Source organism: Pelobates fuscus, chromosome 7 (assembly GCF_036172605.1).
Source record: "Pelobates fuscus isolate aPelFus1 chromosome 7, aPelFus1.pri, whole genome shotgun sequence".
Taxonomy (NCBI): domain Eukaryota; kingdom Metazoa; phylum Chordata; class Amphibia; order Anura; family Pelobatidae; genus Pelobates; species Pelobates fuscus.
This window is the reverse complement of record NC_086323.1, coordinates 13,184,624-13,211,982: the sequence shown is the minus strand read 5'-3', so window position 1 is coordinate 13,211,982 and position 27,359 is coordinate 13,184,624. Positions and strand designations below refer to the sequence as shown.

The 27,359-nt window shown below is 43.3% G+C and overlaps 1 protein-coding gene across 2 annotated transcripts; it reads left to right on the top strand.

Annotated features, from left to right (window-relative positions):
- The first annotated feature begins 10,219 nt into the window (after window positions 1-10,219).
- PLK3 (polo like kinase 3) lies at window positions 10,220-26,749 on the top strand. Of its 2 annotated transcripts, none has more exons than XM_063427710.1 (15): window positions 10,220-10,467; window positions 16,285-16,392; window positions 16,897-17,013; window positions 18,337-18,466; window positions 18,619-18,706; window positions 19,118-19,213; window positions 20,539-20,737; window positions 20,860-20,986; window positions 21,281-21,390; window positions 21,524-21,647; window positions 21,771-21,854; window positions 21,996-22,158; window positions 22,935-23,064; window positions 24,232-24,342; window positions 24,645-26,749. In XM_063427710.1, exons 1-15 carry the CDS (start codon window positions 10,273-10,275, stop codon window positions 24,837-24,839), a joined length of 1,977 nt encoding a protein of 658 aa, XP_063283780.1. In that variant the 5' UTR covers window positions 10,220-10,272; the 3' UTR covers window positions 24,840-26,749. The 2 variants fall into 2 exon arrangements, with proteins under 2 accessions (XP_063283780.1, XP_063283781.1); XM_063427711.1 differs by lacking the exon at window positions 10,220-10,467 and adding an exon at window positions 10,964-10,982 and having other exon boundaries at window positions 24,645-26,748.
- The last annotated feature ends 610 nt before the right edge of the window (window positions 26,750-27,359 follow it).

Genomic DNA, 27,359 nt, shown 5'->3' with positions numbered 1-27,359 from the left:
CAATCGCACTAGGGATCTGATATGCATGCGCGTGCATACATTGCGTCTCATAGGAAAGTATTGAGTTCAATGCTTTCCTGTAAGCTTCAATGTCACATGACCGAGTTTAACTTGGTCGTTCCAGAGGAAGCACTTCTAGCAGCTATCAGGAAGACAGCCACTAGAGGTGTGTTTAGCCCTTTAAGGTAAACATTATTGTAGCGGAGGGCAGTATTAGAGACCACGATCTCCGCTGGTTCCACAGGTAAATCCACAGTCAGCGCTGAAAAGTAATGCAAGTCCCCAAATCCTCCCAATAACCGGACGAAACACAGTTTGGGAGTCAACTAACTCGCTTTATTCACAAGCTGGCATATTTAAGCAGTTCCCCATGCAAGGGGTTTCCGTATAGATAATTCAGGGGATTTCTCCCAACATGCATTGTTTTTCTCCCAACAGGCATTGCTGCACGAGAGGGATACTCCCACTAAAATGGACGATTAAGTGGATTATCCCCTCGTGCAGCAAAACCAACAATTTACTTTAAAATGTATATTTTACACAATATTCGGTACATTGAGACGACCGAACCTTCGGTAGATTGCTGGGGTCTGAGCGCACCTTTTGTGAGAATACCGCTCAGATCCCAGCTGAAATGACCGAACGCCGCACAAATATAGTTTTGCATAGAAGTTCCCCTCAATCTGTCGAATGTATCTAGGGGAACGCTTCTACCGAAAACCGGGCTCCCGAACGGCCTGGAAGTGCAGCGGTGTTTGCATCATCGAGTAGCCGTTTTTAGTTCCAGGCACTCGACGACCAAACACCGCTGCGAAATAGACGAATCCAAGATGGCCGACCGCCGCATGGTCGGTAGTCGAACGACGGCCACCCAGGATAGTCTATAATTACCGATTGCAACATTGTTGCAATCGGTTAACAAGTGCCCCACGACCCTAAGCGTGTGGTCTACCAGGGGGGCCCGTATTCGTTCGGCGAACGGCTTAGATAGCCGCTGTTCGCCGAACGAAGTACTTGTATGCTGGTAGCTTACGGCTGCCAGCATGCGAATCACTATAGCATAACATACACACAGCAAGTATACACGGCACACAGTACAGCCTACAGACAACCTTCCCATATTATAGTTCAGAAGTGGCTAGGTTTGCCACAATTATAGTTTGTAGAAAAGGGCAATAATTAACATTGCAGGGTTAAAATGATAAGTCCCTTGCACCCAGACCACTTCATTGAGATACAGAGGTCAGGGTTCCTTTGATGGTCCTTTTATCATTTCCTGATTTATCATTATTATTGTTGCTGTTTATAAAGTGCTGCACAATAGGTGGACTTGCAACAAGACACGTCGGACGTACAGGAACAGAACGAATTGAAGCTATAATCAGCTAAAGAGATTTGCAAGCTGCTGAACGTGTCATGTGTAACTCATTGCAAATCAATTCTCCTGCCAATGATTCCCAGCAATGTAAGTCTCACACTAAATGGTCATTTGGACGCAGAAGATGTACAGAAAGTTAATGATGTCACGACGAAGAGGGAACAGAACAAACGGTGACACACGCAGGCCTTTCATTAGCACCGGCAGTGTATTATCTGGGCTGTATATACTTAGTTCATGTTTAAAGGACATTTCTACTATAATAATAATAAGAAATGGATCAAAGGTCCGAGATGTTGACTCACTTTACAGGAGGGTGTGATCCAGCATCCTTCATGTTTTAGCACTGGGATGAAGGCAGGAATGTGGGAGCGAGGAATCCAGAAGGGCGAGAGGCTTTGGTTGGATATTTTACAGGGTGAAGTTATGAGATGCAGGTCTTTGTTCTTAATTATCTCACAAATACTTCTCCCAAGCCTCCCGTCACACTACCTACCATTAAAGCAGGACGTTGAGGGAAGAAAGGATTCCTTTGGCATGAAATGCTGAAGAATACACAAAGTCGAGTCTGTTTATGCTATGATGGATACTTTATCAAACAGAGAATTTGTTGTCATTCAATTTTCACCAATTTTAGTAATTTGTGTTGTTGTCAGTACATTTTATTTTCTTCAATCTTGGTGGAACCCATGGTCCCAAGGGGCTCCCTTGAAGATAGTTTGTGGTCAGGTTGACCATGGTGGCCTAGTGAAAACCTGAAACAAGGGTTGACATTTCTAATTAAAAAATACAGACTGTGCCAGTCATCTGTGTGCTCTTTATTGGTCCTCAAATACATTGTGAAATTCTGACCTGGTAGCAAAGAGTTGGACCCGTGCAAAGTCCATCAGCATCTGTGATAAGATCACAATAACTGGTGTCCGGAGCACTGCGTAATATCTAGGTATTTCCCCCAGAAGAACCATTGTAGAATAATATGAGATATTTGGGGACACCACCCGTACAGTGCTGATTTTATTACACTAGAGATTGTACGATCTTTCGACCTTGTGTAAACTCCAGGGATAACGTTGAAAAATGCAATCTAATATATTTTAACACCAACATGTATTTCCACCTGACATTTGGATAATCAGATGCACCCCATTCACACCACGGTATAGGTTAGTGTCTATACTTCCAGCAACTCCAGTGGGCTCTACACCAATCAACTCGGAACCCACAAGAGATAAATCTGAGCTGTAAGTGGCCTTGGAGTCACCGACTGTCCACAAGTGGCCTGATGTGTAAAACCTGCAATCCGCCAATACTACGGGAATTACAATCCAGGAAGCCAGCTGAGGGTGAGACTGAGTGATAATAGGTCAACACTGTGTTCAACAAAAAAATAGTAATAATTGTATTAATAACAAGTTCAACAGCAAACAGCAAGCCAAAAAAAAAATGTACAAGAGAAATGAACAAGCAATGAGAATTTTCCTTCCATTTGATTTGTTAAATAATTCCAATTCCTGCTGTGCCATAAGACATATTATAACATAATAAAACATTTATAAGACCTTTACTCACCAAGTTCCCATAATAGTTTATTGAATCTACTGATTGTTGTTACCCTGTAACGTATTGTGTGTCTGACACTGTGCTCATTGTGGGTTCAATGCATTTCTACAGTGGGAACAAAGGCATTGATTTCAAAGTTATTCATTAATCTTTGAGCTACTAAAAATATTTCTCATCTGCTATCTTCTGCTTAAAGAGACATTCGAGAATGGATTTGTAGGTTTAATATATTTTTTAAGACGCAGTGTAAAAACGCAGGATGATTCGATGAAGTTGGACTTGCCGGTAATTCACAGTGGATTTCAAATTTTAGATAGAATAGCCAAACTTTAAACTATTTTTGGTTAAAACGTCAAATCCTCTTTGAATCTAGTACAATCCACATTTAGACAATAACGGTGACAGATCTGTGCCCAAATGTAATGGAGATCTAAGTAAATATGAAGACGCTCATTGATTCTATGCTTTAATAAAGCGCTTCCAATATACGGTATGACAATAATGTACATTTCCCTTATACAGCTGTGCAATGTGGGGATATGGAAAATGTACAGCTGTGTGCACACCTGTGCATGGAAAGTGGGTGCAGAGAAAACAATGAATATCTTTATATTTTATTATATATATTGTACACCGAGGAAGACCAACACCTTAATCTCCTTGTAATACTACAATTCCCATAATACATTGCCAGTATTTTGCCTAGTATGCATTTAAAATGTTGTCATGGAAACTGGACATTGCAAATGGTAGCTTTGTGAGCCAGTCTTTGCAAGCCCTCCCTTTCTAACCCCACCCAGACTTTCTGTGTCTGTCCAATCACAGGCTTCCCAATGTAGCTCAATGAGAAGTCTTTGTAAATCAGGTGCTCTGGGCAATTGCTGCCTCTTGAGTTTATCTCCACTGAGCTAACGAAACCAGGAAGTAACACGACCTGTTATCTGATTGACAGTCAATGGGGTTTAACCAGGTTAATTTTTACAAATGTTAATTTCTTTTGAACTCTGCATTTCTTGTTATATGAAGAAAACACACAAAAAAAAACCCAACAAAACACAGCACAGACTCTTTACACGTAAAGCAATTCAACAAACTGGAGTGCTGTAGGTATGTGGTATATGTCCCTTTAAGTAAGTGTCATCCATGATTTAATTGCTGTGGCTGTTGATAGACCATTTACGTGTTAACCTACATATCATGTAAGTATCACATTGTGCGCTCACAACCACAGTGGGCTGCAGTAATAATCTGGTGATGGTTCCTTTTCCTGGCCTTGCAATAAACTTGCGCCACATTGGTTGAGTAAGAAAATGGTGGCTTAAACTTTAGCTCATATTTCATTGTAAAACCCTGATGGGAAATCATTAGGTGTGTAGCGGGCTATCTTACCTGTCTGAATAAAACCTTCCCTGATCCCATCAGATCTGACTTATTAAAGCAACACGTTTTCCCGTCACTGTAATGGCACAAACTAGAATATTCTTTATATCGTTTTAATCTAGAACGAAACCTTCCCTTTGAATTCATTTTGAAAGTTGCCATTATGTGGTATTTTATTACAGTGTAAATTCCGTTTATCGACCACAAAAATATCTCTCTATCGACAGACAGGATTTTTTTTTTTTTTTTTTATTGTATTTTCTTCCGTGGGTCTAAACTGAGTCCTTTCTCCGGGCAGTGTTACCAGCCTCCGGAAGCACGCAGGATGTCTGTAACGAGAAGTAAGTTAACTCTATTTCTAAACTGTCCATTGGGCGTTCCTTGCCCTGTTCCTTTCATTCGAGCTGTGATTGGATTGTATGGGAACTGTAACTGGAGGACAGCAGGAGAACCGAACAGTCACTGTTATTCGACAAACACTTAGCGTTGCCAGGCAACAACACAAAAGCCTCTGTGAATATCAATGAGAGTAAACTAAACTCTTTTTACATGTGGTTAGTAAATGGGTTTCACTTTCTAATGTGTTGCTGTTGCCCAGGACTCACACTGGAGTTTTCTGAAAATTAACACTTTTTACCCCTTAACCCCTTAAGGACCAAAATTCTGGAATAAAAGGGAATCATGACATGTCACACATGTCATGTGTCCTTAAGGGGTTAAAGGGACAGTCCAAGCAACATAACCACCACAGCTCACTGTAGTGGTTTTGGTGTGAGAAGAGTACTGTGCCCCAGCACTGTAATTAGGTCTGGGTGCCTGGAGTGTCCCTTTAAGGATGGCGGGCGTACTATGCCATCCTTGGGGACCCGGCTCTAAACGCTGACGGGCAGCATAGTACTATAATTAGTCAAACCGTTATGTAATGGTTTGGCAACTTACCTGGGTCCACCTGCAACCACCTACCGCCTTCGCTGCTTACCAGAGCTGTATTGCACCACAACCCCTACACAGTGCTGTAATAATAATAACAAAAACTAATGATGAATCTATTCCTGATACTGCGGTTTTACCCTACATTTAGATGCAATATACTCATCCCCTAACTGAGAAAAAAAACGGTAATCTATTTTTAAAACGCTCAGTAGTGAAAGGGTTAAGCACCCAATATTCTGCTTAGTCTGGGGAATCCAGTAAATTGAAATCAGTTTAGAACCTTTTAGCATTATTGGTGCTAAACACAATGTACAATGTATCAATGCGCCTTGATAAAACTTTATAAAACTTACCAGGAAAGGTTAAAGGATCTTAACATGTATAGCTTGGAGGAAAGACAAGACAGGGAGGAAATAGTCTTAAATTAGAGGGACAAAGGTTTAAAAATAATATCAGGAAGTATTACTTTACTGAGAGGGTAGTGGATGCATTGAATAGCCTTCCAGCTGAAGTGGTAGAGGTTAACACAGTGAAGGAGTTTATTTAAAGGGAATCTCCATTGCCAGGAAAACAATCCGTTTTCCTGGCACTGGAGGGTCCCTCTCTCCCTCCCAACCCCTTCAGTCACTTTCCTGAGGCAGCGGCGATATCCCTCGCCGCTGTCTCCTCCTCCGCGCCGCTCCTCCTCTGCATTGCGTCGGCCGGTGGGCATTACGTATCCCCATAGGAAAGCATTGAAAAATAATTTCAATGCTTTCCTATGGGGAAATGAGCGACGCTGGAGGTCCTCACACAGCGTGAGGACGTCCAGCGACGCTCTAGCACAGGTTTCCTGTGCTATGAAGGAGGAAGTTACCTCTAGTGGCTGTCTAGTAGACAGCCACTAGAGGTGGAGTTAACCCTGCAAGGTAATTATTGCAGTTCATAGAAAACTGCAATAATTACACTTGCAGGGTTAGGAGTAGTGGGAGTTGGCACCCAAACCACTCCAATGGGCAGAAGTGGTCTGGGTGCCTGGAGTGTCCCTTTAAGCATGCATGGGATAGGCATAAGGCTATCCTAACTATAAGATAAGGCCAGGGACTAAAGAAAGTATTTTGAAATATTGGGCCGACTAGACGGGCCGAATGGTTCTTATCTGCCGTCACATTCTATGTTTCTATAAAGTGACAACAACCAGAATTATTCACTAAGGTGTACATTGTTAGAAATTCAATGAAAATTTTACATTTTAAATCAGAATGGACAAACTGAAAATGTGATGCATCGTGGGAGTTTGTATTCCTCCAGGTGAAGTTCTACAATTTGACACACCTGCCTTCCTGCACCTTTTCCTGCTCAATTTAATAAATGAACTTTGTCCTAAAACTGTAAAAAAAAAAAAAAAAGTATTCTCCGAAGATTAAAACATATTGACTTGCCCTACGGCCTGCAGAGCACACATTCAGGGCTGAGATATTGGCCTTCAATGTAGCGTGAGTTTTAAAGGCCTTCGTAAGTGAAATTAAGGAATTTACACAAATTGCAACTAACTGGCAAAATGTAGATCTAAATAAACAGGCTGAAAAACCAAATCACTTCTTCGTGCCAGTCATTTGCTAACTCACTGATTATTGCCGTGGTTTTTAGAACACATTGTTGGCAGATATTCGGGGTCTGATTAACAGAAAGTAACTGATCCAGCCATTGTGGACCCAGTAACATGGCACGGGGAGCTGGCCATAAGAACCACTGATTTAGTAAACACATCCAATATTTCTGACATGGGGCAAAATCTCAATTATCTCCTCGTCATCTATAACATACTTTTTTGGGGGTTTACTCTCTATCCTGCTACCAGACACGTCCATATACTTCCCTTACACTCTGTCAGCAACTTTCTGCCTTCCTCGCACCCGTCCCATAGATTTACCATCACTACACTACTCGTGCCATAGATTTACCATCACTACACTACTTGTACCATAGATTTACCATCACTACACTACCGGTATCCTAGATTTACCATCACTACACTACCCGTATCATAGATTTACCATCACTACACTACCCGTACCATAGATTTACCATCACTACACTACCCATCCCATAGATTTACCATCACTACACTACCTGTCCCATAGATTTACCATCACTACACTACCCGTACCATACATTTACCATCACTACACTACCCGTCCCATAGATTTACCATAACTACACTACCCGTACCATGCATTTACCATCACTACACTACCTGTACTATAGATTTACCATCACTACACTACCCATACCATACAGTTACCATCACTACACTACCCATACCATAGATTTACCATCACTACACCACCCGTCCCATAGATTTACCATCACTACACTACCCGTACCATAGATTTACCATCACTACACTACCCGTACCATACATTTACCATCACTACACTACCCGTCCCATAGATTTACCATCACTACACTACCCGTACCATACATTTACCATCACCACACTACCCGTACCATACATTTACCATCACTACACTACCTGTACCATACATTTACCATCACTACACTACCCGTACCATACATTTACCATCACCACACTACCCGTACCATACATTTACCATCACTACACTACCTGTACCATACATTTACCATCACCACACTACCCGTACCATACATTTACCATCACTACACTACCCGTACCATACATTTACCATCACCACACTACCCGTACCATACATTTACCATCAGTACATTTATTTGGAATTAAAAAGTACTATTTCCCTGTCACACCTCCCTTCTCCCTGGTGTAGCAATCCGTTGCACTAATAGACCCAGTAATAATGGCAGGGACAGGTAAGAGACAGGCTGATAGTATAGTGTAGTTATAGTATAACATTGCAGTTAGTAAGTGGGACTGCAGTCACTACTTGATGTAAATGTAGAAACGTTTAGATCAAAGACGTGGGAAATTCTCGACTGGGTCAAAGGTTAGAAAACGAAACAGTAAATGAGATAAGGTGGCGAATGGCAAGTGAACACAGATGCTGATGAGCCTGCATGGCTGGGGAATTTCAGCAAAATCTATTATAGATCATTATTAAATGGGCACTGTAGTCACCAAAACAACTTCAGCTTAATGACGCAGCTTTGGTGTATAGATCATGTACCTGCAGTCTCGCGAGTTAATTCCCTAGTCACACTAAGCCTCGGTCCCATGCCTCTACACATTTTTAAATTAAAATTTGTATGGTTAACTCAACTTTTCTATCTTTGCCAAGTCTACTCCAAAAATATTAAATATTTTGTGATAATAATCCTAGATTTCTCTCCCAACGTCAGGTGATATTCTTTAGTTCAGTTTACTCTTTTTCGATAGAAAATGGTAAAATATGTTGATTTTCTATCATGTAAAATATTTACAGGCTAATTAATTCCAGGTGAATTTTACATTTTTGGCTAAAATTGTTGAAGTGAATTCCAAAGCTGATGTGGAGAAGGTTTCCTATATTGGGCTAAAATCTGAAATTTAGACCGTTCACACTTTTGTGAATAAACCTATTGTTTCCACCTTGAATCCATTGGTGACGTGTGACATCCTTGTTTTACAACGTATTCTCTAAAGTGACAGCATTCCATACCTGGACAATGGAATATTAATGCAGATGTAAATTGGTGACAGAATCAAACAACAAGAGACAAAGAGAAGGCTTGGTGCCCCCAATATCCCGAAACAGAATAGAGGAACTCAGCTATGCATCCACTAGGTGTCAACCCTCCCAAAGCTCAGAGCTCCATCACATCCACCGCTAGGAAAGCTTGCCACTCTATATGTACTTCTCAGCCAGCCCTCATCAGGATCCAGAATGAATGATGGCAAATAATGAGTTCATCCCCTGAATGCCAACTCTGCAACCCCCCCAGTCAGGCCTCTCCCCCAGTCAGATTGCCAGCTCTGCAGCCAGGTCTCCCCCACCAGTCAGATTGCCAGCTCTGCAGCCAGGTCCCCCCCCAGTCAGATTGTCAGCTCTGCAGCCAGGTCTCCCCCCCCCCCCCCCCCCCAGTCAGATTGCCAGCTCTGCAGCCAGGTCCCCCCTCAGTCAGATTGCCAGCTCTGCAGCCAGGTCCCCCCCAGTCTGATTGCCAACTCTGCAGCCAGGTCCCCCCCAGTCAGATTGCCAGCTCTGCAGCCAGGTCCCCCCCAGTCAGATTGCCAGCTCTGCAGCCAGGTCTCCCCCCAGTCAGATTGCCAACTCTGCAGCCAGGTCTCCCCCCAGTCAGATTGCCAGCTCTGCAGCCAGGTCCCCCCCCCAGTCAGATTGCCAGCTCTGCAGCCAGGTCCCCCCCAGTCAGATTGCCAGCTCTGCAGCCAGGTCCCCCCCAGTCAGATTGCAAGCTCTGCAGCCAGGTCTCCCCCCCCCCCCAGTCAGATTGCCAGCTCTGCAGCCAGGTCCCCCCCAGTCAGATTGCCAGCTCTGCAGCCAGGTCCCCCCCCCAGTCAGATTGCCAGCTCTGCAGCCAGGTCCCCCCCAGTCAGATTGCCAGCTCTGCAGCCAGGTCCCCCCAGTCAGATTGCCAGCTCTGCAGCCAGGTCCCCCCCAGTCAGATTGCCAGCTCTGCAGCCAGGTCTCCCCCCAGTCAGATTGCCAGCTCTGCAGCCAGGTCCCCCCCAGTCAGATTGCCAGCTCTGCAGCCAGGTCTCCCCCCAGTCAGATTGCCAACTCTGCAGCCAGGTCTCCCCCCAGTCAGATTGCCAGCTCTGCAGCCAGGTCCCCCCCAGTCAGATTGCCAGCTCTGCAGCCAGGTCTCCCCCCAGTCAGATTGCCAGCTCTGCAGCCAGGTCTCCCCCCAGTCCGATTGCCAGCTCTGCAGCCCCCCTTTCCAGCACACACACGTGTCTCAGCGCCCCGCCCCTGGCCCCGCCCCCCAACGCTGTCTGCAGCTCGCGCTGGTGACGTCACGGCGGCGGATTGATAAAAGCGGCGGTCGCTGCGGGTCGCGCTCAGTCGGAGCAGCCGGGAGCCAGGAGCTGGCTGAGAGTGACAGCCATGGAGTCCGCCTGCTACCTCCAGCCCCACCCCCTCCTCCCCCTGGGAGACCCCGAACTATACCGAGCCTCCGCCAGGACCCCCAAACCGGAGCCCCCCCGGGCCGGGACCGGACAGCCAGCACCGGCACCGAGTAAAATCATCACCGAACCCGGTACCGGCCGGGCTTACAGCAAGGGCAGACTGCTGGGCAAGGTAATTATATAATAATATAATAATTAATAATATAATAATAATATACAGCAAGGGCAGACTGCTGGGCAAGGTAATTATATAATAATATAATAATTAATAATATAATATACAGCAAGGGCAGACTGCTGGGCAAGGTAATTATATAATATAATAATGAATAATAATATAATATAATATACAGCAAGGGCAGACTGCTGGGCAAGGTAAGAATATAATATAATAATTAATAATATAATAATAATATACAGCAAGGGCAGACTGCTGGGCAAGGTAAGAATATAATAATAATATAATTAATAATAATATAATTAATAATATAATAATATACAGCAAGGGCAGACTGCTGGGCAAGGTAATTATATAATAATAATTAATAATAATACTAATTTAATAATGATGATGCTAATGATATAATAATTAATAATGATAATATACAGCAAGGGGAAACTGCTGGGCAAGGTAATAATATAATAATTAATAATATAATATGCAGCAAGGGCAGACTGCTGGGCAAGGTAATATAATAATAATTAATAATATAATATACAGCAAGGGGAGACTGCTGGGAAAGGTAACCATTAATAATATAATATAAAATCATAATTTAATATATAATAATATAATGTAATTTACAGCAAGGGGAGACTGCTGGGAAAGGTAATTATATAATAATGTAGTAATAACAATATAATACCCTTATACTGATCAGACTGGGGGCAAGGTGATAAAATAATACCCTTCTTTTGGGCAGACTGGGGGCAAGGTGTTATACTGCAGAAAGCTGGGGAGCCTGGTTTCCTTGTATTTTGTCTTTATTTTCTATGGCAATGGGCAGCCACTGATGTCCTGTTCCTATCACTGTCAGGCAGCCTGCAGTATCCATACAGAATGTACCCTCTGCATGGCTCTGTGTTGTCCTGTTCCTATCACTGTCAGGCAGCCTGCAGTATCCATACAGAATGTACCCTCTGCTGCTCTGCATGGCTCTGTGTTGTCCTGTTCCTATCACTGTCAGGCAGCCTGCAGTATCCATACATAATGTACCCTCTGCTGCTCTGCATGGCTCTGTGTTGTCCTGTTCCTATCACTGTCAGGCAGCCTGCAGTATCAATACAGAATGCACCCTCTGCTGCTCTGCATGGCTCTGTGGTGTCCTGTTCCTATCACGGTCAGGCAGCCTGCAGTATCCATACAGAATGCACCCTCTGTGTGGCTGTCTAGTGACAGGATCCCTGCAGTGTGCTTGGCTGCATAATTCTGCTGTACCACTACTTCCATTACTCACTCAGCAGAGATGGGGAGGAAGGGGAATGATTGGGAGTAGCTGTTTATCTTGGTGTATTGATCTGTAGCTGGTGGTACTGTTACATGAGGGGGTGCAGTGTAATCCATCCAGGTAGCTGTGGCTCCCATCTGGCATTCTCAGGATGAATTTTACACTTTCCAAACCCTAACCTGCCTATTCTCCCCCCCCCCCCCCCCCCCCTCACACCACACACACACACAGCTGCCATGGCTATGGATGCAGTGTGTGGTCAGTGTCACCATATTGTTACTGTATCTGGGCTCTGAATAACCCGTGTGACAGCTGGGGTTACGTTGCCCTGTGTACTGGTGTTGGATGCTGGCTGGGGGTGATGTGTGGCTCATGTAGTAGTGGTTTGTGATGTGTAGCTATGATGCAGCAGTGTTTGGTGTGGCTGGATGTGTTGGCATGTCTCTGGCGTGCTGAGATGCTGCTGCTTAACACGTCATCCATAGTCCTTCATTGAAATCCCTCGCTCTGGCTGTCAAGGACTTTTGAGTCATGTTCCTTTATGCTATCCTTTTCCTTCCGCAGCCTGCCTCTCCCTGTCTGCGAACAGGTGAAAGGTTCATTTTGTTGGTTTTTCTATTGCGATTGCCTGCATTCCAGGGTTGTGGTGGGATTGGTGTCTTAACGTGTGTCAGTGAAACTGCTGTTTAGAAAAAAAATAAAAAAATGCACATTTCCTTCTGCAGCTGTAAATGCAGACTGCTCTCTGGGTATTTGTGGCTAATTTCACTTTCTGTGAGTCTCAGCGGAAAGCAGATATCTGCTGTAGGCTTCTCTGATCTACCAAGTTCCAGAAACTGGGCCTTTTTCGAATGGCTGGGCCTGAGGGTGGGTCAAACCTGATCTCTGCAGGTGGTCTTCATAACTGGACATCAGAATGATCCACTTCGGAAATAATTAGACGCAGGAATTTGTAACGATTGGCCAAACTGAGACGAGAATGTTTTTAAATATTTATGATTTACTGTAGACCTGTTTTCCCCCATACACTGTATGCTATAGTCCTGTTTTCCCCCATACACTGTATGCTATAGTCCTGTTTTCCCCCATACACTGTATGCTATAGTCCTGTTTTCCCCCATACACTGTATGCTATAGTCCTGTTTTCCCCCATACACTGTATGCTATAGTCCTGTTTTCCCCCATACACTGTATGCTATAGTCCTGTTTTCCCCCATACACTGTATGCTATAGTCCTGTTTTCCCCCATACACTGTATGCTATAGTCCTGTTTTCCCCCATACACTGTATGCTATAGTCCTGTTTTCCCCCATACACTGTATGCTATAGTCCTGTTTTCCCCCATACACTGTATGCTATAGTCCTGTTTTCCCCCATACACTGTATGCTATAGTCCTGTTTTCCCCCATACACTGTATGCTATAGACCTGTTTTCCCCCATACACTGTATGCTATAGACCTGTTTTCCCCATACACTGTATGCTATAGTCCTGTTTTCCCCCATACACTGTATACTATAGACCTGTTTTCCCCCATACACTGTATACTATAGACCTGTTTTCCCCCATACACTGTATACTATAGACCTGCTTTCCCCCCATACACTGTATACTATAGACCTGTTTCCCCCATACACTGTATACTATAGACCTGTTTCCCCCCCATACACTGTATACTATAGACCTGTTTTCCCCCCCATACACTGTATACTATAGACCTGTTTCCCCCCCATACACTGTATACTATAGACCTGTTTCCCCCCCATACACTGTATACTATGACCTGTTTCCCCCATACACTGTATACTATGACCTGTTTCCCCCCATACACTGTATACTATGACCTGTTTTCCCCATACACTGTATACTATGACCTGTTTTCCCCATACACTGTATACTATGACCTGTTTTCCCCCATACACTGTATACTATGACCTGTTTTCCCCCATACACTGTATACTATAGACCTGTTTTCCCCCCATACACTGTATACTATAAACCTGTTTCCCCCCCATACACTGTATACTATAGACATGTTTCCCCCCCCATACACTGTATACTATAGACCTGTTTCCCCCCCCATACACTGTATACTATAGACCTGTTTTCCCCCCCATACACTGTATACTATAGACCTGTTTCCCCCCCCATACACTGTATACTATAGACCTGTTTCCCCCCCATACACTGTATACTATGACCTGTTTCCCCCATACACTGTATACTATGACCTGTTTTCCCCCATACACTGTATACTATGACCTGTTTTCCCCATACACTGTATACTATGACCTGTTTTCCCCATACACTGTATACTATGACCTGTTTTCCCCCATACACTGTATACTATAGACCTGTTTTCCCCCCATACACTGTATACTATAAACCTGTTTCCCCCCCATACACTGTATACTATAGACATGTTTCCCCCCCCATACACTGTATACTATAGACCTGTTTCCCCCCCATACACTGTATACTATAGACCTGTTTCCCCCCATACACTGTATACTATAGACCTGTTTTCCCCCATACACTGTATACTATAGACCTGTTTTCCCCCATACACTGTATACTATAGACCTGTTTCCCCCCATACACTGTATACTATAGACCTGTTTTCCCCATACACTGTATACTATAGACCTGTTTCCCCCCATACACTGTATACTATAGACCTGTTTTCCCCATACACTGTATACTATAGACCTGTTTTCCCCCATACACTGTATACTATAGACCTGTTTTCCCCCCATACACTGTATACTATAGACCTGTTTTCCCCCCATACACTGTATACTATAGACCTGTTTCCCCCATACACTGTATACTATAGACCTGTTTCCCCCCCATACACTGTATACTATAGACCTGTTCCCCCCATACACTGTATACTATAGACCTGTTTCCCCCCATACACTGTATACTATAGACCTGTTTCCCCCCCCATACACTGTATACTATAGACCTGTTTCCCCCCCATACACTGTATACTATAGACCTGTTTCCCCCCCATACACTGTATACTATGACCTGTTTCCCCCATACACTGTATACTATGACCTGTTTCCCCCATACACTGTATACTATGACCTGTTTTCCCCCATACACTGTATACTATGACCTGTTTTCCCCCATACACTGTATACTATGACCTGTTTTCCCCATACACTGTATACTATGACCTGTTTTCCCCCATACACTGTATACTATAGACCTGTTTCCCCCATACACTGTATACTATAAACCTGTTTCCCCCCCATACACTGTATACTATAGACCTGTTTCCCCCCATACACTGTATACTATAGACCTGTTTCCCCCCATACACTGTATACTATAGACCTGTTTCCCCCCCATACACTGTATACTATGACCTGTTTCCCCCCCATACACTGTATACTATGACCTGTTTCCCCCCCATACACTGTATACTATGACCGGTTTCCCCCCCATACACTGTATACTATGACCGGTTTCCCCCCCATATACTGTATACTATAGACCTGGTTTCCCCCCATACACTGTATACTATAGACCTGTCGTCCCCCCCATACACTGTATACTATAGACCTGTCTTCCCCCCCCCCCCCCATACACTGTATACTATAAACCTGTGTAAACACAATTTGGTTATTGCTGATACCATACTGCTACCATTGATGTGTAAACAGAAGTGAGACTTTTTGTTTATGCCTTGGCATGGAACTGTACAATATAGTGTATAAATAGGCTATTTTTAGGGATTTCCCAGATCAGTATCTGCATCTCATTCTGTGTAATCTGACCTTTTACAAGACCTCTGTATTGATGGGGATCGGACCCGCCCCCACCCGGCCGGGTGGTCAGCGGGTCCTGATTCGCTTTGAGAATTGTAACATTTTGCGCAAATGGGTGAAAGGGTTTGTGGCTCAGGCAGACGTGTATGAGTTGGCAAGGCTATGGTGTTTAATAGTCAGTTGGCACACATAGCCATAATCAAGGGGAATGTAGTCCACATCTAGAGTGCCGAAGGTTGCGTACTCCTTTTTTAATCGACCCCCATAGACCCCGATAAACATTTAATCTTAACATGATGTAATGAGCATCTTTTGGTAACATAGCTCATCGATCACTGCATGCAATGCTCAACCAATATGGGGCTGGCTGAGGACAATGAGCATCAATCTGCATTTACTTACGTGTCATAAGGATATCTTGATGCTTTACAAATGAATATTTATCCTCTCGCTGCCTGTGGGAATAAGGCAATAAGATGTCTTGCGTGCCGAGAGCTCTTAATGTGAATGATTAGAAACGGGATAGAATTCTTCATTAGCAATTCTGGGGGAGTTCTAAACGTGGAGCAGTTGCCATGCAAACCAGTAGAATGTTCATGTTTCTTGCACTGCATGTACAATCCGCCAATGTTTATGAACTTTCGCATTCTGTGGCCTTCTGTTTCAATGTTTCCTGTGGGTGGCTGTAGGTACATTTTGATACATACTGAACTTTAGTGAGAGTGTCGTTATACTTATATTAATCATGTGATGTCTCTTTCAGGGGGGGTTTGCACGCTGTTACGAAATGACGGAATTATCAACTAATAAAATGTATGCTGTCAAAGTCATCCCCCACAGTCGAGTCTCAAAGCCTCACCAACGTGAGAAGGTGAGTGGTATATATTGCGTCACCGCAGTGTTTGATGGTGTTGTGGTGTTTAATCGCGGCTTGTCCTGTATTTTCTCCCAAACTTAGTTGGTGGGCACATCTCTGCCAAAAATAAATCTGTGTATTTAGAAAAGGTTTGCTTTGATAATTTATGATAAAGTGAACTTTTTCTCAAACCCCAACTACATCCTAAAAATGTTTTAAATGAAATGTATAGGCCCTTGTGATACAAAATATTATTCAAAGTAGGAAAAGGAAACTTAGATCAGCATCAGTAGTACAAATACTTGTTCATTTTTTGGGGCAGAGGGGGGTTGTGACCCAATAGGTAAAACTTTCCTTATAATCTAGTGACTTTACAGAATATGTAAGTGGTTATGGTGCCAACGTGCCCCTGGTGCTATTCTCCAGTTCTGTCAAACTGGTTTTTGAGCAGGTTTATTTAATCAAAGTCCCCCCCCTGGTTAGCCCTTCCTTACTTTGGCATGTTTTTGCTCTTTTCAGATTGTGAATGAAATCGAACTTCACCGGGAGTTGCACCACAAACACGTCGTCAAATTCTCGCATCACTTTGAAGACGCAGAGAATATCTACATATTTCTTGAGATTTGCAGCAGGAAAGTGAGTATTTCGCCATCTTTGTTTTACATATTTAATCCCGGCGGGAAGCGTGACGGAAATACTCTGCCTAAATCTGAAGTGTTAATCTCTTTGGATTTTGCTGCCTCGGCGTGGAGGTTTGTTAGATGACTCAGTTTGTGGCTGGAAGATGTCATTCAGCAGTTTACACAAGTTTCCTGAACCTGCTTTACTCACCGTGTCTTAATTTGTTTCTGAGCTGCTTCATGTTTCCTGTTCTCGTTATGACAGCGGCCTGGGCAAGCCTTAAAGAGGAAGTTTCACCAGCATTCATTTTATTTTTTAAACCACTAAACTTGCTTTGCACGGTTAACCCCTCAAGTGAATTTAGAATGTGCAATGTACACTTTAATTCTGCAACAATACAGTGTTACAGGGCCAAAAAGTGGTCCTTAATATATTTTAGTGTGGTAAAGCTTGATGGGAGTTGAAGTTGTTCAACAGCTTGTTGCTTGCCTCTCTAACCAAAACAAGCACATTTCCTGAAACAGTTTTGACTGTCGTTAATGCAAATATACATTAGTCTCATGACTCAGTTTGACACTTTTTTTTTTTTTTTACACCGTGAACGTGAGATCTTGTACATTGTAGCATTTATGTATATTGGGTGTGCATAAAGTCCTTTAAAATTATTTCCCAAACTCTTGGCTATGAAGGTGCAGTCGAACACTTTTTTTTCTGTAAAGGGAAATGGGGGTGGAGATGGAGACCCAGAAATACGTCTTTGTGTTTTTAGCGTGACCCCTCCTGTCTAGATTATGTAATGTAATAAAGGCTTCCCCTAAAATGACATACAGCTGGTCTCTCCGTCTGGGCCACAGCAGCTGTATGTGAAGGGTCTTTGTAATGGTCTGGGGCCCTAAAGACATTCCAGTCTTCCTGCTGTAGATAAAGAAACTTGCCTGTTTGTGTGACATCTGGAAATCATACAAAGGCTTACTGTGTCGGCCTAGGCCTCAAACAGCGGACTGTCCTCCAGCAGGAATGTTTAATTTTCACAGTATTTGGACAGTATTTTAGGATGGTGTCTGGCCATTTACAAAGGGCCCAATAATGTGTAGGTGTCTTAGATCTAAATGTGACTTTCATCATTTTAGGGAAAAGCTGCAAATCTGTCCTTTAAACAGCCTCCGAATGTAGATTGTCAGCTGGTTTGAGTGCTTTTTTTTTTTTCCCACCTCATGTGTCCAATGGAAATGCTGTATAACGAAAATATATATAAATCCCCTTCCCATAATTTTACAACTCTGCAGAATGTTGGTGCTGTAAGTGCTAATATCCGTTCCTTTAATTGCTGTCTTGCAGTCTCTCGCACACATCTGGAAGGCGCGCCACACTCTTCTTGAGCCTGAAGTGCGCTATTATCTGAAACAGATTATTTCTGGCTTGAAATATTTGCACCTCAGGGGTATCCTTCACCGGGATCTCAAGCTAGGTATGTAAACCGACTCGTTCTTTCTTTAAATGTGATCTTGGAATATTTTAGACTGTGCAGCGATGTGGTTTGAATTTAGTGATACTTTAACTATTCATCTGATTTGTTGCAGGGAATCTAATGTATTTAACACTCGTATCCTTTCTTTGCAGGGAATTTCTTCATAAACGAGCGCATGGAGCTGAAAATCGGAGATTTTGGTCTGGCAGCACGACTGGAGCCTCTTGAACAGAGAAAGAAGTGAGTTTTTGGGTGTGGATATAATCTAGAGCAGGAGAGATCGATCACAGGAAAAGGCAGGGGTGCATGTCGACCACCGTAGCCAAATATCCTAAACCTTAAACAGGGACATTGGCCCAATGAATTGTATACTCCCTGCCAGGTTAACTGCGCACTAAAGGGCATAATGGGAATCTTAGGTGCTTTTGATGGGTTAATACTTGCCTTGCTTGGGATGTGACAGTGATGTCCTGATTACAAGTAACCCAATCTGTTTAAGATTTCAGTGTGTAACTGTTCTGTCGGTGCTTACCAGATGTCACCATGTGTTTTGATAGCTGACTACCTTGCGATTTTATACTATACATGCAATCTCGTTTGCAAGCTGTGGCTAATTTTTGGATTCTGACACTTGTTTGTTTTTATTTTCAGAACAATATGTGGGACCCCCAATTACCTAGCCCCAGAAGTTCTCTATAGACAGGGCCACGGTCCGGAATCTGATGTGTGGTCTCTCGGATGTGTCATGTAAGTGTTACAATCTCTGATGTAATCCCTCTGGTACCAGCTGTGACTTCTTGGGCCTCCCTGTTCTACTGAGACTCGTGTTGGAGGTGTGGGGAGGATTGACATCCACGGTGCATTTACTGATGTCATTGTTGTGTGGAAAGAACAGTGTTTGTTTGTTGCAACCCACGCTGCTGTCTTGTGTTGCACAGGAAACTTGTGGTTGGGTTTGTTTGAGTAATATCTGCACAGGCTCAGCGCTGGCGCAACCTTGCTCCCCAGACACTAGGTTAGTTATTTGTCCAGATTGGTCGATTTTTGTTTTAAACTACGAAAAAGAAATGGTAAGCTCCTGTTCAGGTTTTACATTAACTTAATCAGACTTGAATGTTTAAAGACTGTTGCTCTCTGCTTGCCAATCTGTACTGTGTTTATTATTTTAAGCTTAAAGGACCACTCTAGTGCCAGGAAAGCATACTCGTTTTCCTGGCACTAGAGTGCCCTGAGGGTGCCCCCACCCTCAGGGACCCCCTCCCGCCCGGCTCTGGAAAGGGGAAAGGGGTAAAAACTTACCTTTTTCCAGCGCTGGGCGGAGAGATCTCCTCCTGCTCTCCTCCTCCGATCCTCCTCTTCTCCTCCCCGTCGGCTGAATGCACACGCGCGGCAAGAGCTGCGCGCGCATTCAGCCGGTCACATAGGAAAGCATTCATAATGCTTTCCTATGGACGCTTGCGTGCTCTCACTGTGAAAATCACAGTGAGAATCACGCAAGCGCCTCTAGTGGCTGTCAATGAGACAGCCACTAGAGGACATAGGGGGAAGGCTTAACCCATTCATAAACATAGCAGTTTCTCTGAAACTGCTATGTTTATGAAAAAATGGGTTAACCCTAGAAGGACCTGGCACCCAGACCACTTCATTAAGCTGAAGTGGTCTGGGTGCCTAGAGTGGTCCTTTAAGCAAATCAGACACCCTTTACTATAAAAAATTTATTGTAGATGTTTCATAAAATAGAATATATTTATATATATTTTTTCTAGTCTCTTCCTTCCAGTCTCTCTATTGCCGGTGTCCTTAAACAGTGCCTCTCTGGCTGCTGCCAGTAATCAGAACTGTAACACACAGAGCACAGCAGCTGAAGGGAGGGCATTTATCCAAATAAACCGTATATCTTACACTAATGCAATCACAGCTTTTATACTTTATAATATTAATACGTGATGCAGCATGTCAGCCTAGCTCATGATGGATCCCCTTTAATACCCAGAGAAGCCCTTCTAGGCTAGATTTAGTAATATTTAGGATGTGCCTGGTGCATTGTCTGACCCCCTACCTTTTCCCTCCAGGTACACCTTGCTGTGTGGAACACCGCCTTTTGAGACCTCTGACCTGAAGGAAACTTACCGCTGTATTAAGCAAGTGAAATACACTCTGCCCGCCTGTCTGTCCTCTGCCGCCAGGCACCTTATAGTGGGTATCCTCAAACGTAGCCCATCAGAGCGACTTACACTGGACCAGATTCTAGAACACGAATTCTTCTCAAAGGTGTGTTGTGAAGGGATAGGGCTTAGCAGGGTCTGCACTGTGCGAACACGCTACTGCTAGAATGGATAAATGGTGAATAAAGGTGTTAAACTGGCACATGCTAAAAGGGTTTTGTTTTTCAGGGCTACACGCCAGACAAACTTCCACACAGCAGCTGTGTGATGGCACCTGATCTGCACCCACCGAATCCAGCCAAGAGTCTCTTCACTAAAGTTGCCAAGAGCTTGTTTGGCAAAAGCAGATCAAAAAGTACGTTGGTTTGTTTGGGTCTCAATTTCATCATGTACAGTCACCATCCTCAGGCAGCCAGCAGAAATCCTCCGTTAGAATCTTAGTTCTTTAAGGATACACTTCTTGACTTGCTGTCATTAAATCCTGAAGTGACCCTTGCCACTTGTCCCATTACCTAAGGCAGATAGCTCTTACAAAGTCCCAGGTTTTATTATTTCTAATAACACGAGATCTAGATTTGCAACGATGTCAACAGTCTCGTACATTGCATTTATAGATCTAACTGGTTAAATCTCGACTTCTTCTCTGTAGCAAAGAAAGCCCCCTCTGAGGAGAAGGAGGACATTTCTAAACTGGTCACAGGGCTGGTAAAAACTTCAATCTGTCGTCAGCTGAGTTACAAAACTGTGGATGGCAATGAGGTGAGTGAACATACCAGACAATGCATGGTTAAAATCTGTTGCCAAAAATGACATAATTTAACACAATCGGTACAGGTGCATGGAAGATATTTTTAAAGCGAAGTAAGCCCTTTCCTCTGCATTCCTCCTTCAGGCTGTTCCGGTAACAAACACTGCACTCACTGGAAGCTCCAGCCCCGTTGAGGCTTTGACTGAAGAGGCTTCTGGGAAATCAGTCTCTCGCTCTATTCGTGGGAGTCTGGTTAGCAGCAGTGATGGTAAGTCATGGCAAACAGTGACTTATTGGCCCCCAGGAAGGGCAAACCCTTCTGGATATAAACTAGTTGTGAAACCATTGCCCTGTGTGCTGTATGTACTGATCAATATCTTTATTGTCTCAGCTTTTGAAGACTGCGTCACTGCATCTGGAGTTATGGAATCTGCGCTGGAGGTCCTTAAAGATTGCCTCTCCTCCATGCCTGCAGGTATGGCACTTACTAGAACTTGAGATACTGTAGGATATTTTGGGACGGGAGATGTGTGCCCGGTGTAAAATGGTCCTGGTCCTCTCCAATTCGAACAGTAGGGTTCCTCCAATAAAGGTCCATTCTGTTTCTCTCCCACAGCTGAAGGAAAGCCGAACTGTCTGTCCAGACATGATCCCTTTGTGTGGGTCAGCAAATGGGTGGATTATTCAAACAAGTATGGATTTGGATATCAGCTCTCCAATCGCAGTATCGGTGTTCTCTTCAACAATGGGACTCACATGATCCTCCCGGCGAGTCGAAGGTAAGGAGAACTGGACTCTCAAAGTGTTAACACTGAGATTTAACCTGGAATGTTCACTTAATGTCGTCAGAGGTGCCACCTCTCTGACCCAAATTGCTTGACAAACTTCTGAGGAGGGGCACGGTGTGTAATATGGGTGTCCTCCTCTCACATTTGAGGAATATGTCTATTAAACAGAACTGCAAACACTTGTCTGACCAGATTTACCACAAGGATCCAATTTCCTTGCTGTCCTAGCACCCAGTGCTTAAAGCTACGAAATAGGATAGAGAACGATTTAACATAATCTGTCCAATGTCAGACCAAAAACCTAATCTCCCGTGCCTTATAAATGCTTCTAGTGTGCTTGGCGCACAGTGTAAATCACGTGATTAGGCGGTCTCCCTGCAATCTTCTAGAACTAACGTTCCATTTCAGGAATCTCCAGAGCCCTTTCATTTGATAGAGTTTAAATCTATGGCTTCAGTGAATTTGGTGAAATCAATTGTTCACGGTCTCAGAACAATTTCACTTTCTATTGTAACAAGTACACAATTCGACTCCCCTTAGGTCAGTGGCCCTCTGTTTCTATTGACCATCAAAGTCTTGTAGTACCTCCTACTGGAACTCAACTGACGTGCCTGTTGTGCTTTGAATTGGGAAACTCTGTGCGATGTAGTTATTGTAATGGAGCTCAGTGTCCCTGAGCTAATGCTATGTAAACTGGATTCCTGGCTTACATTGTCTATACTATGTTTTCAATAGTGTCTTTTTTTTATTTATTTTTTCTCTACCAGGAATGTTCACTACAATCTGACAAACAGTCGCCACTTTGTGTTCCCGATCGCCGCTGTGCCGGAGCAGCTACAAGGCCAGATGAGCATCTTGCAGTATTTTGCCAGCTACATGGAGAAAAACCTTATGAAGGTGAGCGGAGATTGTATTCAGTTTGCCCAGCGCCTGCTTGTATTGGGGAAGGTGTCAAGATGCTGTCTGACATTGGGAGAGCTGGTTTGGTTCAGTTTTCTTGGCCTGTGCAGACTTGTGGACTACATCCCCATAATGCGTTTACACCCATAATGCTGGCAAAGCATCATGGGAGGTGTAGTCCAAAACATCTGGAGTGCCAAAGGTTGCCTATGCCTGACCTACTCAAACAGTCTTGCTATTTGCTTTGAGCAGAGCAGTTGGCTACCTATAACGAGCCCTGAGGTCTAGTTGCTAAATGTCATCTTTGCTTCTATGCTGCGTTTTTAAATGTATGGACGACACACTGACAGCCTTTACTAGCGGAGCTCCCTTCGCTACGGTATAGAGCTATAAACATCCAGCCCCTGGTGCTCTGCAATGGAGAAGGAGGTAGATTTAGCCAATCTGCAGAGACCACTGTGTAGTCACTGGCTGTGTAAAATGCTGAACATTATCCCAATTTGGAATTCGCCTTCATTTCCATAGGTTGTGTATGGAAACATGAAACGTCTGATCTCCGTTAAAAATATCCCAGGTTCGGTCTTATTTTCTCTGCTGTCAGTCATCTAGTGCAAACGTCTGCATGACTCCTTAATGTTTAAACCATCATTGTGGAAAACCAGATCTCAGTATGTCGTGTAATCATGACTTTTGTAGACTTGAAGAGGGTGCAGGGGACGCACGTCATGCTGTTCAGTTTCTACAGTTTCAAACCTGAACACCTTTTTATATTTTGAATTGGTCCAAACACACACCTGCAGGTTTGTTTGCCAGCCCCTTAAACGTGCACTTTGACATAACCGGTCTAGATATTTCTGGATCACTGATAGAATATTTACCAAGCTGTAGGATCCTGTATGAGCACAAAGGCTGGAATCTGGAAGTATACTTTTAACGTTCAGGTATGGGTTATAAGACTGAGCTAAACTTTAGTTTCCTAGAAGTTGTATAGTCAAAGAATGTTATCGAACCAGTTGCAGGTATCTGCAGAATTCTCTGTATACGTTCCTTGTTTTGGAGGGTTGGCAGGGAATGTACAGGAAGACCGTGACTGGCAACAAGCCTGCTGTTCTTAAACATGTGTGAACATTCTGAGCAATTTATAGAACTCTTATTTTCTTGTAGGGAGGAGACCTGCCTTGTCAAGATGAAGGGACTCTACCTCTTCTATTACTCCTTCAATGGGTGAAAACGGAGCATGCCCTTCTCATGCTGTTCAGTAATGGGACTCTACAGGTGAGTCTGAAACTTTTATTTTTAAAATGCAAAAAAAAACTGGCAATCTGTTTTAAATATATGGAAATGAATTTGGGAAATAACAGTTGTTGGAAATATGGGGTTGGCATATCTAAGCCTTTTGACTTCCTTTCTAGAAAAGGGTGTTAAGGGAACGATGTCATATGGTTATAGTGCAAAACGTTCAGGGCTGTTCATGCAGAAATCTGGACCATAACTCTCAGCCTTAAATTGTAGGCAACTTCATCTAGAAACTGGATTATGGAGAATTCATTTTTTTTTTTTCCATCTTTTAATTCCAGGTAAATTTCTACAATGACCACACAAAGCTTATTCTCAGCAAAACTCAGGACTCTTACCTGCTTACTTACATCAACAGAGAGCGGAACTCTCAGACCTTCCCCCTGAACTCATTGGTGGACACCGGATGCAGTATGGACATGCTCCACCGACTGAAATACACAGTCAAACTCCTACAGCAAAAAGCAGAGTGCTAGGCTAGCCACCTCTCCTTGCGCTCCTTCATTCTGGCTCCATACTATGCTCGGACACTAAAAGGTGGCCTGGATTTAATTGTGCCTCACTGGGCACTGTCCAGGACAGTCCACTGGGCCACCACACCCATTCCCCTGAATTGAACAGGTTCCACCAAAAAGAAACTAAAAGGATTGAGACTGTCTGCCTTATGGAGTTCTCAGCTGGAGATGTTAAGCCTGCAGTATCGATTCCCTAGAGTGTGGAATCTTTTGGGATTGCTCAGATCTAGGATTTAATTCAGTGGGCCAGTGAATTTCGATGCAAAATTTCATTCTGTTGAGTCTTTCCTTGACCACTACTGAATCACCTGCCTTCCAGTTGATTTTGTTCCATTTCCTTGCAATCACTTGTCTGTGAAGGTCTAAATGACACAACGTCACATTGTCCTATGTACTGTGCTGTTTCTTGCCAAACGTGTTGCCGCAGGATATGGTGCTTCCAGATTGATTTTAGGTTGAGATATAAAAGCTATATCTGGGGCCAGTAGATATTCTCCTTGAATGTTAAAGCTGCTTAATGTAAAGCTAAATAGGTTCATTTCCTAAAACATTAAGTGGCTTCCAAAATGTCAGATTTCATTCAGTTGCCTCTCCCAAAACTGATCCTTGTACCAAGTGTGTTAATTGGCAGCCCAGCCCCCCTCCGCCCACCCATCACAGAGCACTAGCTTAACTTCTCACAAAAGCAGCAGGTGCCACAAGCTGCCCAGTCACATACCAGATCCTAGTAGGCACGTCTTCAGTGATGTCTGCCCGCTGATTGAAGGCTGGTGCAACGATTTATATGCTTGGCTTACAGTCACTCCTTAAAATATCCCTTCATTTCATGAATCAGATTTGCATTGTCCATGTGGGCCAAGTATGTTTTTGTTTGAGTACAGTGATCCTTAAATTGGCATGTTAAGTCTGGCAGCTAGATTAATCTGACCTCCTGTGCTGCCGGTATTGGTCTAGCAACTTGAACCAGTTTTTTTGTTTTTGGTATAGAACTGAAATCTGGGCCTTGGTGAAATCCTATTAGTTGTCCCTACACACCTTTCACCCAATGGTTTTGCTAGCAAAAATGTGGCCTAAACCATAACCCACCCCTTGTGCTATGAGAGCGCTCTGCACACTGTCCTCACCACTAGGGTGTTTAAATGTGCTTGACTTTCCCAGGTGTACACAGAATATGCTAGGGTTAAGGCAAACTGTCTTGGGTCTGTTTTGTATTGTATCGTAGCCCCCTAGAAGCTAAGGTATGGAACAAACGCACAATACCTGCTACACAGACACCTTTTCTCAATTACACTAAATTAATGTTAAATGTTTTTATGTAACTCTACGTTTGCTGTTATAAGCAAAAATAACTTTTTGTGTGTTCACCAAGCCAGATTGTATATTTGTCTTTGTTCCAGTTATTGAATGTATCTGGATTCTTATTTTACCAAAGACCCTTTGAAAGGTATAAAGGGTTGGACCTGTGAATGAGTGCCGATCCAGATTGTACCGGTGCTCAGATTCCTTGTAGGCACTTTGTTTTTTCCGATACACGGCGAGATGTGTTTCTGGTTCTGCGAGAGATGATGGTGCAGGGGAAGAGAACAGTCTTCCCTCTTTCTGAAAGCCAGTTTAATTTAAAGGCTCATACTTGAATAACCTTATTTCACGGTACTGACCCAATTAGAGGGGAAAAGCACTAATGCTGTATTTGTTTTCTTTAACTTAAAAGTCATAAGGTTTATTTATATGTTCACTTTTATTTATAAATATTTATTTTAAAATGTTTGTTTTTCTCCTAGTAAATCACAAACGGAGCTGAAATTATTTTATACAAAAACCAACAAAATAAACGGATCTCAAAAAAGAAACATCTGGCTCTTGGTTTTTAGGAGGGGGGATTTTTTTAATACATTATCTGTGATTTGAATAGGCAATGTCTGTCCCTCTCAAATAACCTTCAATTGTACATTTAGCATTTGGGAGGATTGTGCCAGAGGTTTGAAGGGGCCATCCTGTGTCTGCTGGTTAATATACTCTGCCTACTATTCATGGAAAACAATAGCCGAGTAAAATAAAAGGGAATACTTGAACCTCCATTCTCTTCAATGAGGACTTTACTTTTTTAACTGTTCCTCTAAGGAACTTCACGGTCTGTCTGTGAATCTCTGCAAAGTCTGTAGGCAGTGACAGCCTGACTTCTATTGCCCAATACCTTGCCGTGATCACCGGAATCTCTAAAGCAAGCTAATGCGGTCATGGATATTAAACTTGTGCACTAATCAATATAAGATTTCAACATGGCATAAGGTTTTTGTTTTTTTAACACTCCGCTATTGAGTGTCTAACCGTTAACCAAACCTTTAACTGACTGGAATTTAGCAGAGAATTGCAAATTTTAGCGCAAGGTAGACCGGTGGAAACCTCTGTATTAGCCGTAGTTTCTTCTCTGGCTCTTGGCATCTCCTTTACAGATCCCAGATGTGTAAGTTGTTGGGTGTG